This window comes from Petromyzon marinus, chromosome 16 (genome assembly GCF_048934315.1).
Source record: "Petromyzon marinus isolate PM22_M1 ecotype Great Lakes invasive population chromosome 16, UKy_Petmar_22M1.pri1.0, whole genome shotgun sequence".
Taxonomy (NCBI): Eukaryota; Metazoa; Chordata; class Hyperoartia; order Petromyzontiformes; family Petromyzontidae; genus Petromyzon; species Petromyzon marinus.
Window position 1 is genome coordinate 7,546,568 of NC_133682.1, and position 13,800 is coordinate 7,560,367.

At 45.8% G+C, this 13,800-nt stretch overlaps 1 protein-coding gene across 9 annotated transcripts in view; it reads right to left on the minus strand.

Moving 5' to 3' along the window:
• DCLK1 (doublecortin like kinase 1) overlaps window positions 1-13,800 on the minus strand; it is a 72,135-nt gene that overhangs the window by 5,364 nt on the left and 52,971 nt on the right. For 8 of the 9 annotated variants that reach the window (XM_076067463.1, XM_032955335.2, XM_032955339.2 and 5 more), the window contains exons 16-20: window positions 13,242-13,375; window positions 9,651-9,728; window positions 8,168-8,267; window positions 7,635-7,715; window positions 6,085-6,198 (exon numbers count right to left, since the gene is read on the minus strand). In XM_076067463.1, the coding sequence (XP_075923578.1) occupies window positions 6,085-6,198; window positions 7,635-7,715; window positions 8,168-8,267; window positions 9,651-9,728; window positions 13,242-13,375 (507 nt within the window). Of the gene's footprint in view, window positions 1-5; window positions 2,072-6,084; window positions 6,199-7,634; window positions 7,716-8,167; window positions 8,268-9,650; window positions 9,729-13,241; window positions 13,376-13,800 lie in introns of those variants that run through there. The other variant, XM_076067464.1, reaches the window with a different exon arrangement.

Genomic DNA, 13,800 nt, shown 5'->3' on the forward strand with positions numbered 1-13,800 from the left:
TGTCGGGAAGACCGAGAGAGAAAGAGGGCGGGAGGGAGAGCAGCAAGAGACACACGGAGAGGAGAGGATGGGGGAAGGAGCAGCCAAGGAGGTAATGCAGGCAGGGAGGAAAACGTCAAAGGTTTTGGGTGGATGGTGATAAAATGATTTGTGAACGGGGAGTTCGTGTTAGAGGGGCAGAGTTAGAACAACAAGAAATGTCAAGGACAAATAATGCAAATAAAGGTCAAAAAACAAAATTCAAAAAGAAAACAATCAAATGTGACAGCGAGTTGGTGCGAATTGATATAAAATGAAATAAAAGTAAACCGTATTCATAGTCACGTTATGAATATATTGGCAACAGTAACAAAAAAAAACAATTTATATATAAAAATTTCAAACGTGAGAGGAAAAAATGCAAGGTTTGCGCATGGTAGAAGCGTGTCACGGACAGGTGTTAGTGAGGACCATCGGGGAAATGTTGTTAGGAGAGAATAAATCATGAGGGGGGAAAAAGGAAGGTGGCATGGGGGTGGACAGAAAGAGGGGGCAGAGAAAGGGGAGGAGGAAGGTGTTACAAGGAAATCCATGCAGAGATTCAGGCACAGAGGCCCACGGCGGCACGCACTGGCGCAACACTGCAGGTCGGCAAGGGGATAAATGATCGGTTATGAAATGATGAACCGGCCCAATTTTCACTGCTTCGTTTGTGTGTCTCAGACATGCTCATGGGGGACAAGCCTGGTTCCAAGGAGGACGCGCAGTCTTAAGTCCGACCCAAGCTGACCTCTTGTTAGCCTCCCATCACTCTCCGCACCTTCCACAGAGCCAAGCTATTCCATAACATGATGGGGTGAGCTACGTTGATAATTGAAATTGACAATCTATGGAATCTCAGGACCAGCTGCCTTACATTTCAACCATCAGATGTGTCATGATAATTAGAACTGAAAATGTATCGTCGCAAAACATGTCTGCAAGGGTTCCATTTCAGTAGCAGCTGTTTTGTCCACACAAACGCAGGGTTCATTGGCCAATATTCAGGAAGCCAAAATCCCATGTCAAGATTGATATCCCTTCATTAATAAATTGTCAGCTTTTAATCATCATGACATATGGTGTATGTTGGTCAAGGGAAGAAGCGAGTCTGGTCGTTGTCATCTGGGTGCCGTTTTTATTGCAATACTAACGCGAAATCCAAAATGACCTCAAAGAAGACATTTTGTTGCCACTCGATTTTTGAGTGGCAAATCTGTTTGCCAGGCAATGCCCTGCCACTCTCAAAGTGGTGCTGAAGATTCAATTCCACGGGGCACACGTGGATATTGCTGAAATGACAAGCACGAACGCCAATGCATGGGGGGGGGGGGAGGCAATTCAAATTTAGTCAGTGGGCACCATCTGACATTCAACAAAATTATGCCAATCATAATCGTATTATTTGTTTAACTCGTCCACTAATGTCCCACCCAGACCAATACATGCCATTAATCTTTTAAACGCACTTACAACGAATTTATTTACAAATGTTTTTTCTGAGATGCGGTTCATTGTAACATATTGGTCTGGTTTACATCTGTTCCCTTCAATAATTCTATCGTGATTTATTTTTGCAATCCATTCTCTTGTTTTTATTATTTTCCGGTAATTTGGTGGCTGAGCTGAAGAACATCAGCACAGCCTCAAGGTGTGGAAAAGTCCTTGTAAAAAAAAAACATGGCTATAATACGGAACCAAGACCCACAGAGAATCTCATGAAAATGCCCATTATCAAAAATAGCAGTCACTTTTCAGCAAAAGACGCTGCTAACAGTGGCAATTTAAATGCATATGCTCTGAGCTGAGTGAGGACCGTAGCAACACAGTGCTCATAGAAATCCCCACTCACTGTGGATGGTTTAAGATTTTCTGCCAGACAATTACAATTGTTTTACATGTAAATAAACAAAAATCTACGTTCTGGGATTTACAGTGATGTGATATAAAACAACAAAGGGGCCTTTTTGTCGTATTACACCATTGGTTTTTTTTTGTCAGGGAGGAGCTGGGGTGAGAGTCGGTGGACACATACATACCATTGTGTGGGGATCTAACAAGAAGATTAACCAGTCACAGGTGATGGGTGGGGTACGGTTAGGGGAGGGGATTTGGGAGAGGACAAGGGACAGACACAAATCACTGCGTCAAGGCTGCGAGGGACAACGACCGACGATTAGACACTGACAGACAAGCAGCCGGGGTGAAACGCTGAAAAGGAAAACAGATTTGAGTTACCAACGACGCACGGCACACACTCCTCCCACTTTGACAATGTCTGACAAGGTGGCCGGGAAACACGGGTGTCAGAGATACTGAGCTGGCCCAACGGAGATCCTGGGTTTGAATCTGGGTTTCAGGTGCCTATGATTAAATCAGGCTCAGTCAAGTGAGGCAAGATGATGCTCTCAGCTTGGAGAGGAGCTCCATCAAACATCCTGATCTCAAACATCATGTAAGCTCAGCAGGGTGGAGCTTGGATGGGCGATTTTTTTTTATCCCATGTAAGCTCAACAGGTTTGAGCCTGGTTGGTACTTTGATGGGCGACTATTTTTAAATCCCATGTTAGAGGCCGTGGGTTGTAAGCTGGCCAGATGGCAGTAAGCAATTTACTCTTCAATCTTTCTGTGTGAATATGTGAATGCTATTCCACCTTGTATGTGTGGATTTTCTCCAGGCACTCCAGTTTCCTCAGACATGCCAAAAACTCATTATATGAATTGGCCAAACATCTTAATGCATGACCCTCCTGAAAAAATATATTCTTCAAACTCAGAGGAGCTTTCCTGTATGAATAAAGGGGGCATTAAATGCAGGGATCAATTCAAAATAAAACTGACTGACACGACATGGAGTATTTTGACGGGATAGCAGCGCCAGTTGCTGCTGATGACGAGACAATCACGGCAAAAAAGACAAATTATAAAAATAGGCGTTGTACATTTCTATATGCCGGCGAGACAAATGACCATTGCTATAGCAGAGGTAATGATGAACACACAGACACATTTGCACCGAGTTTGAATTCACCACTCGGCTTCACTCGCTGGGGTTTGGGGGTTGTTTGGGCCCTCCGCCTAGGGCCACTAATAATGGCCCTTTGCGTGTCTATACGCGTACAATGTTTCTGCTCGGCGACTCTTATTGATAAAATCGTATTTTAACCGACACCTGGCTTCTACGAGTTGTTATTAGCTCAAAGCTGTTTGTCACTGAGAGTGCCTGTGGTGTCTCACACGGCTATACCAGGTGTAGTCACAAGGGGGCAGGCAATACACACATACGCACACTATAGCAACATACGCACACGAGCTATTAACAATGATTCCTTCTAGATTTATGCAGTACAAACAAACCTCGCATTCCCACGTCAATTATTTATCATATAGGTTTCCCTCACTTTATGCGGGTTAGGTTTGTGCGATGTCGCATACATATGCGACTCATCCATTTCTACACAAAAGTCACTCTGAGGTTTGAATTCACTCCATATGCGGCTATGCGGTCAGACATGTGACAATATTGTGTGTTTTGTGTGTACTGTTTGTACTGTGTGTGTCCTGTATGCGCCAGTCGGCAGGCAGTCGTCTCGTGAAGTTCCGCTTTGTGTGCCTTTTTTTTAACGCATCGACCGCACAAAGCGAGGAGAAACCTGTACAATAATCACTGTGTGTGTTGTATTGAAACGGTCAATTGCACAGTAACAGAATTACAGCACAAGACACAAAACCTGAGAATCGTGGGCAGGTCAATGTCACGTCCCATACATCTACCCTCTCTCTCACCTGAAGACGATTGCTTGTGTTGCGATCGAAACGTCGTGATATTTTTGTATTATTTTTCTATCTACGCGACTTTACCGAAAGACCTATAGAATATCTACATATCTCTTGTAATTTCATGGCCACGCAAACACCCACATGTATACTGCATATAAAATAGTTTTAAAACACGATAGCGCCAATGGATTCCCCCTCATTTACAAATGGCATGTAAATGGTACAAATGGTATGTTTGGCAAAATTATAAGATTCACACAATTGTCCGTGTTGTATTTGTAGTTTAATCAGTTTCAGCCCCGATGCGTCTATGCCTCTGTGCATGCATGCGAACACACATTTGTTTCGCAAAGTAACACAATCTTCATCTATATCGGTAAGTCGGCTCAAGTCTCCAATTAATCATGTAAATTTTGTGTGGCCACCCCCACTCTGAATCCCTCCCCACTCCCTGTGAAAGCAGACGCTGCTCCGTGCGGCGTTGAGGCCCTTATGTGGACTCGTGATCTTTCATGACCCTTTCGTGCCGTTTCTACATTCTGTTTCCATTCTATTCCTCTTATTTACCATTCTTCTCTTTTCCCTTTCTCCAAATATGACCTCCATGCCTCTACTCCCCTTCCCGCGGTGTGCCACAGGTAAAACGTTGCTAGTGCCCACAAAAAGGATCGCCTTCTTAGTATTTAGAAAGGGGCGCACTGGCAATAGTGTGGATTCACAGGGTTTGCCTTTAGACTATAGGGCCACGTGCTGTTAGTGAGCACGCATACCCAAAACAAAAACAGAGTAGACAATGATTTAACATATAAAAACAATAATCACTCAACTAATCACTCAACTGAATTAAGTAGGCCATCTCCTGCAATAAAAATGCATTTTGACTTAATAACAAGAAATCACATTTATATTGCACTTTTAATTGAAGAACCACAATCAAAATATTAATCATACAGCATTGAACCATTTAGCACATGTGGCGGTACCCCGGGGTATCAAATAATACTAAATGGCCGAGACAACTGAATATTTTTCGATTTAAAGCTTTCGTGACTGCAATGATTCATCTTCTTTGGTTCTTTCGGTAAAGTCACGTAGAATGAGAATAAAATAATAAATTGATAAAATAAAATAAGACAATAATATTCTCACGACGTTTCGGCCACAACACAAGCGGCCTTCATCAGGTGAAGGGACGATACGTGTTGCTAAAGTTGAGGGCGCTTTGTTTCCTCTCACACAGCTTAAAGGTCCTGATCTGAACGTGGCTTTTTCACTCCAGCGCTGTCCTACCAGACAGTCTCGTCCCTTCACCTGATGAAGGCCGCTTGTGTTGTGGCCGAAACGTCGTGAGAATATTATTGTGTTATTTTATTTTATCAATTTATTATTTTATTCTCATTCTACGTGACTTTACCGAAAGAACCAAAGAAGACAACTGAATATGTTATTTCTGAAACACTTTTTTCCAGGGGTGTACTTAACTCCACGACTAGGGTACAATTAATCCGAAATCAGTGCTACTCCACGATGTCGAAACGCCAAACATTAGCATAAAAAAATCCGTTATCGAAAATTTAAACTTTGAATAGTGCATCGTGTACAGCTCGTCGAGATGCCGCATCGCCGACCATCAACAGACTAAAAATGACTGCATCACGGACATTATGCGAGAGCTGTGGTACTATGGTACCTCGGGGTCCCGCCATAAGGTTCATATCCTGTTCTCGTGCATCATCCTACCACACTCAAATATTAGTTATACAGCAAATAAATATTCACCAAACATTCCTCATTCATAAGCAATGGCCGTTTTGAATACCATTTAAAAAGAGTAATGTTTTGAGGCTAAGGGGATGTGTTGGAAGATGGTTCCATGATGTTTAACAAAAGCTCTGTTACTGGTGCTAGCCAGAAGGGTTGGCGGGGATACCAGGAGACAGGAGAATCCGCTGGTTGTAGTACCCGAGATCGGTGCAAGGAGGTGCAAAGTAGTGGAAGGAGAGGGCAGTGAAGCAAAAACCGTTATTGTACCATGCTCCCATGCCCCCACCATCTATGCTCCATGCTTTGACTAACTTCACTGACCAGTGTCATGAATCCTGGTAAAAAAAAACTTCCGCGACCCGCACGGCGTGGAAAGTGGATGCGCATAGGGCAATACATATGCACGTACAAGGAGGTGCACGCCTCATTATTCACACGTGAAGGTTACATTTAGAGTTTCTTCTCTTAAAAAATATGCACGGCCGCCATCCTCGGGCCAGCACAGCGGCGCGTGGGGCTTACGGTAATGACGGCGATTCCGGCGCTCGAGAGCCCACCCGCTTTGCCCGCGTTGAAGTGCTTCTCGATCTTCCCTTTGACCGACATCCTCATGTCCTCGTCCTGCGCCACGTCATCCTGCGAGCAACACGCGCATGCCTCACGTCGTCGCGCGATCACGGGGCCTCGACAGCGGGTGGGTGGGCGGTGTCCCGCCGCCATCCGTTACATCTCGGTGATCTGCTGAAACCGTATGCTGCCCCTGTCCAGCAACTTTGATCCACCAAATTCGGGCACCTGAGCGTATCATGGACAAATCTGCGTTCAGTGGGTGATAGAGCTTTCAGTAGTCAGGCGACTCATTTGTGGAATGTCTTGCCCCAGTCTGTTCGGGACGCTCTGCTAGTCAAGGTTTTTAGGGCTTGTCTGGAAACACGTAAATTTATCTTGCTATCCATCTGTGGAGTGTTGTTTTCCTTTTAGTTTTAATGTTCAGGGTTTTTACTGGGATTGTGTTGTAAAGCGCTGTGAAAGAAGTTCAACATACGTACATACATCACATTTCGTTCACGTATTTGTTTCAATTGCTCAGGCTTAGAGGAAGGAAAGACCTTGTCGTGTTCGTCATTAAAAACACTGTTTTACGAAATTGAAACAGTAGTCTCTTGATTATCCGGGGGAATTTAAACCTACATTTGCCAAAAAATTAAAAAGTACCCAAAATATTACTTCATTGGAAAACACATTGCAGCAACCACTGCCTCTACTTGTTGAATTGAATGGGGAGGAGGTGTTAGCCAGGATACAACAATAACAATGGACAATGGTAAGTGACTCTGTGCGTGTATCAGTGTATGTGGCCAGGGGGAATGGTGGTAGAGTGGTTTGCACCCTGAGCTACAATACGAGTGACCTGGACTTAATTCTTGTTCACACACAATAGCTGTATCTGAGCCAAGCCCTGGCCCGATTTAGATGATCTCAGCATGAAATGAGTATAAAATAACAAAAAATCACGCTTAGCGTGGCTTCTTCCACTCCAGCGCTGTCCTCCAGACAGTCTCGTCCCTTCACCTGATGAAGGCTGCTTGTGTTGTGGCCGAAACGTCGTGATTTTTTGTTATTTTATTTTCACCTACGTGACTTTACCCGATAGAACCAAAGAGTATGGATCCTAGCAGTCACGAAAGCTTTAAATCTAGAAATGAAATGAGTACATAGCATGGTGTGGTCATTTTGGAAGACATAGGCAGCGAGGCACGGTGATAGCCGTAACTGCCTCTTCCTGTGCTGTGCAAGCATTAATGTGTGCTCACTAACAGCAGTTGCCCAGTCAACATCTAAATAAAAACTGAAAAAGCTGAGCTCAAAAAGCTGATGAGACTCGGAAAGTCAAGACCAATCCAATTGCTTGCTTTGGGAACGTCTGGAAAGCCAACAGGCCAGTGGACAAAAGTATATATATGTATTTAGAGACACAGAAGATAATTCTGATAATATACTTTTCAAGATCTAATCTAGGAGTCCTCGCCATAACATCTCACTGTGTCGGTGCACGAGGGAGCTGCACTCACCGCCACCCATGGGTGAGCCAACACCTGCTCAGCGGAGAACCGTTTATCCACGTCCACCTGCAGCATCCGAGAGATGAGCTCCTGCAGGGAGACACGCATACATAGCCCGCCACCCGGGCATCATTATCGCCAGGTCACATATATCACACCCACACACAACAGAAAAACCACCCCCACCCAGCTCGTATAGCATGCCCAGGCTTTTGGGAACAAGTGCTGTTAGCGAGTACCCTACGAAGGACGACATGGCACGAGTAGGTGAGTGGCCAGCACCACGCCTGGCTGCCTATGTCTCTCCAATGCTAATGTTTATACACCGAACCAGGTACTCATTTAAGACTGCGTATACCGAGGACAGGCCCAGGCCCAGTTCAAATATCTGCCACTGTTATTGGTCGTGAGCAGCAATTGAACCCGGTCCGCTATGTTCGTAGCGCAGTTAACTAATCACTTTACTACTGCTCCCCACACATATTTCACGCAAAATACACACACACAGGCGCACACACAGAGTAAAAGTCTGCTATACAAACCTTAGCAGTGAGTGAGATGTTATCCCAGTACGGGGATGGAAAGTCCAGCTGCCCCACCAGGATCTGATCAAAGAGGGCCTCCTGATCATCGCCATCACTCCTGCATACAGCACATCACCATCATCATCAACATCACAAGGCCACAATACACTTTTATCAGCAGAACACACAATTCCTCGATGGCATGTACATATACAGCCCTTATGTCAATCTACTGCTGGATGAGGGCCTTGCCAAGATCGTGCAGATCATAGGGATTTGACCATACTTCACCATGCTGCCAGTACCGGATTAAGCCAGTGCGGGGCCTGTAGCACATGTTATAAAGGGGCCCTAAGTAAAAAAAACACGTAAATATTAAAACACAAATGTTTAACTTGCATAGTAAAGTAATTGTATTTTTTCATTTGCTATACAGCCAAATAATATTACAAATCGCTAACCTTAAACACCCAGTCGTTCATAAAAGTTGAAGGCAGTATCGTACTATAGTTATAGAGCACGTGCAGAATCACTGAACCGGAATTGATAGCTTGAGAGCATTTAGCGTGGGGCCCTTGAAAGTACGGGGCCCGTAGCATATGCTACTTTTGCTACTAGCATAATCTGGCACTGCATGCTGCACAGTGTGGGTTGGTGAGGGCAGGGAGCATAGACGTGGGAGCAAAGTACAGCACAACAATGGATTTTTATGCAGCCAACGAACTGCTGCCCAGACAGGATATGTTCACATTACAATTTTAAAGATTTATTTTGACTTAAGCCTGGGAAGGATTACTACATTTTACTGTGGCATTAAATTATGCACATTATAATATATTATATAGTATACTGAGAAAGAGTGACTGGTTAAGCTTGTGAAAACATACTGCTAATTAGTCCTGAAGTAACACTTGAGTTGTAAATAATTGTTAACTTGTGAACTACATTCTTGTTAAATCTTGACTTAAAGCTTTCGTGACTGCAGGAATTCATATTCTTGGGTCTTTCGGTAAAGCCACATAGAAAAATAATTTAAAAAATAAAAAAAATAATCGCGACATTTCGATTCCAACACAAACAATCGTCATATATATTCTCAGCAGCTCTCCAGCGATATTTCTCACCTTATGACGATTGCTTGTGTTGCGATCGAAACATCGTGATAATTTGTATTATTTTTCTACGTGGCTTTACCGAAGTAACATTCTTGTTACTTGAAATAGCTTTTCATAATTAAAAGTGATATTAAGTAATGTTGTGTTTTTTCATATACCAGTAAATTATAATCTTAGTATCTTCACGAATATCTAAGTGTTTTAAATCCCGATGAAAGCCATTTCTTTTACAAACCCTAGGTATGCACTACGTTGAACTTCTTTCGCAACGTATGTAGCCAACCGTGCTAATCAGAGGTGCAAACCCGAGCATGATGGTGTCAATGAAAAAGATCACGATGATGTAAACAAGGATAATGACGATGATGGTGCAAGGCTGTACTGACGCTCGGAAAGGAGGGAAGCCACACAGGAGGATATAGGCTATGACTCCGGCTGCCCAGATGTCCACCTTGAGGCCGTAACTGCGGGGAAGAGGGCAGACGAAGGTTAGGTCACAAACGCTGAGGTGTAAAGGCTCTGGGCTTAGAAAACACACAACCCACATGGCGGCGTGAGACCTGGTGTCATGATGAGGTCAAATTCAAACTCCCTCTGACTTCAGCTGAAGGTGCCCGCACTTATTCAGAATGGCGCACGAGGAACCGTGACCCGTGCACCGCGCCGCCGAGTTCACGATCGAAAAAGGATCGTCTGTTTTGTGACATTTGTGCGCATTACAATTTTTTTCATTCTCATTATTAAATTATCAAACGTCAAGGTCGCCTGGAATAATAGCATGGTTTACTTAATGTTGCGGCGAAAATTAGCAGACTATACTAATTACAATTCACATCTGCTAGGTCTGTGCAGTGGCTATAATGCATGCCTTAGGGTAACATAACAAACCGTCATGAATGCCCTTGTTGCCAATTTAAAGTGGCATTGTTTGGTTAAAAAATCAGAGTTGTACTGCATGAGATGTAAGCTCTCGAAGAAAAGAAAAAAGGAGGAATTAGCATAAGTTAAAAAAATTAAGAAGCTGATTTTGAGTGTAAAACTTAATTTACAGAAACATGATGCCACGTTATAAAGAGCGGATGTGGTGCTTCAACGGCATCATTACGGTACACCTACTGTGCTTTCAAATGCTCTCTTTTCCACGAGCAAAGCTCCAAGCAAAAGCCAGAAGGCTCGGAAGGCACAACCTAGACGTGCTTCTACAAGATAAGAAGCTAAAAGCCATACACGAGAGCGACGACACAAGAGAGCGACACGAGAGAGAGGAAAGAGAGAGAGAGACACAAGAGAGAGACACGAGAGAGACACGAGAGAGAGACACGAGAGAGAGACACGAGAGAGAGACACGAGAGAGAGACACGAGAGAGAGACACGAGAGAGATACACGACAGAGAGACACGAGAGAGAGACACGAGAGAGAGACACGAGAGAGAGACAAGAGAGAGACAAGAGAGAGAGACACGAGAGAGAGCCACGAGAGAGAGACACGAGAGAGAGACACGAGAGAGACAAGAGAGAGAGACACGAGAGAGAGACGAGAGAGAGACACGATAGAGATACGAGAGAGAGACACGAGAGAGAGACACGAGAGAGAGACACGAGAGAGAGACAAGAGAGAGAGACACGAGAGAGAGACACGAGAGAGACACGAGAGAGAGACAAGAGAAAGACAAGAGAGAGCGACAAGAGAGAGAGACAAGAGAGAGAGACACGACAGAGAGACACGAGAGAGAGACACGAGAGAGACAAGAGAGAGAGACAAGAGAGAGAGACACGAGAGAGCGACACAAGAGAGAGACATGAGAGAGCGACACAAGAGAGAGACAAGAGAGACAAGAGAGAGACAAGAGAGAGAGACACGAGAGAGAGACACAAGAGACACGAGAGACACGAGAGAGAGACACGAGAGAGAGACACGAGAGAGACAAGAGAGAGACAAGAGAGAGAGACACGAGAGAGAGACACGAGAGAGAGACACGAGAGAGAGACAAGAGAGAGAGACACGAGAGAGCGACACGAGAGAGAGACAAGAGAGAGAGACACGAGAGAGAGACACGAGAGAGAGACACGACAGAGAGACACGAGAGAGAGAGACACGAGAGAGAGACACGAGAGACACACGAGAGAGAGACACGAGAGAGAGACACGAGAAAGAGACAAGAGAGAGAGACACAAGAGAGAGAGACACAAGAGAGAGACACGAGAGAGAGACAAGAGAGAGAGACACGAGAGAGAGACACGAGAGAGAGACAAGAGAGAGAGACACGAGAGAGAGACACGAGAGAGAGACACGAGAGACACGAGATACACGAGAGAGAGACACGAGAGAGAGACAAGACAGAGAGACAAGACAGAGAGAGACACGAGAGAGACACACGAGAGAGAGACACGAGAGAGAGACACGAGAGAGAGACACGAGAAAGACAAGAGAGAGAGACACGAGAGAGAGACAAGAGAGAGAGAGAGACACGAGAGAGATACAAGAGAGAGAGACAAGAGAGAGCGACACGAGAGAGAGACAAGAGAGAGAGACATGAGAGAGAGACAAGACAGAGAGACACGAGAGAGCGACACGAGAGAGAGACACGAGAGAGACACAAGAGAGAGACACGAGAGAGACAAGAGAGAGACACGAGAGAGAGACAAGAGAGAGACGAGAGAGCGACAAGAGAGAGAGACAAGAAAGAGAGAGACAAGAGAGAGAGACACGACAGAGAGACACGAGAGAGAGACACGAGAGAGCGACACGAGAGAGACACGAGAGAGAGACACGAGAGAGAGACACGACAGAGAGACACGAGAGAGCGACACAAGAGAGAGACAAGAGAGAGAGACACGAGAGAGCGACACAAGAGAGAGACAAGAGAGAGACAAGAGAGAGACACGAGAGAGAGACACGAGAGAGAGACAAGAGAGAGAGACAAGAGAGAGAGACAAGAGAGAGACACGAGAGACAGACACGAGAGAGAGACAAGAGAGAGAGACACGAGAGAGAGACACGAGAGAGAGACAAGAGAGAGAGACACGAGAGAGAGACAAGAGAGAGAGAGACACGAGAGAGAGAGACAAGAGAGAGAGACACGAGAGAGAGACAAGAGAGAGAGACACGAGAGAGCGACACGAGAGAGAGACACGAGAGAGAGACAAGAGAGAGAGACACGAGAGAGAGACACGAGAGAGAGACACGAGAGAGTGACACAAGAGAGAGACAAGAGAGAGAGACACGAGAGAGCGACACAAGAGAGAGACAAGAGAGAGAGACAAGAGAGAGACAAGAGAGAGACACGAGAGAGAGACACGAGAGAGAGACAAGAGAGAGAGACAAGAGAGAGACACGAGAGACAGACACGAGAGAGAGACAAGAGAGAGAGACACGAGAGAGAGACAAGAGAGAGAGACACGAGAGAGAGACAAGAGAGAGAGACACGAGAGAGAGAGACAAGAGAGAGAGACACGAGAGAGAGATAAGAGAGAGAGACACGAGAGAGCGACACGAGAGAGAGACACGAGAGAGAGACAAGAGAGAGAGAGACACAAGAGAGAGACAAGAGAGAGACACGAGAGACAGACACGAGAGAGAGACAAGAGAGAGACACGAGAGAGAGACAAGAGAGAGAGACACGAGAGAGAGACAAGAGAGAGAGACACGAGAGAGAGAGACAAGAGAGAGAGACACGAGAGAAAGATAAGAGAGAGAGACACGAGAGAGCGACACGAGAGAGAGACACGAGAGAGAGACAAGAGAGAGAGACACAAGAGAGAGACACGAGAGAGAGACACGAGAGAGAGACACAAGAGAGAGAGACACGAGAGAGAGACAAGAGAGAGCGACAAGAGAGAGACACGAGAGAGAGACAAGAGAGAGAGACACGAGAGAGAGACACGAGAGAGCGAGACAAGACAGCGACACGAGAGAGCGACGACACGAGAGAGAGACAAGACAGCGACACGAGGGCGTGCTGGCGAGACGGTCGCACCCGGACTCGGCAATGATCTCGGGCGCGACGTAGGTCGGCGTGCCGCACACGGTGTAGAGTGGGCCGTGCACCACCGTGGCCAGGCCAAAGTCCCCCAGCTTCAGAGACTTGCTGCCGTCTTCGTACTCGCACACCTGCGGCACACACCGGTGGCAGGCGGGTGGTGGCATGGGCAGCGCAACGGCACAGCACAGCTCCGGGTGCCTAAATCGAAGGCGCAGCCCTGTGATTTCTTGTTGACGCCACCGCTGGCAGAAGGGCCTCCACTGGAGGGAGCTCTAAAGAGATGGCCCTCCCCGGCATTGGACGTTGCCCTCCCTCATTGTAAAACGGTGGCACCGCTCCAGGAATGGCTCTCGCCGTGGCCTCGGCTGCTCGTCATGCGTCTATCCCAGTCTACCAGTACCTTGGATATTATTCAGTGGGAAACTAAGCCCTTTTGGTGCAGGATGTACGTATGTTGAACTTCTTTTGCACCGTACGTAGCCAAACGTGCTGATCGGAGGTGCGGGGAAGGACAAAAAACTAAACACAAAGATCAGTTCTAAAGAAATTAGTT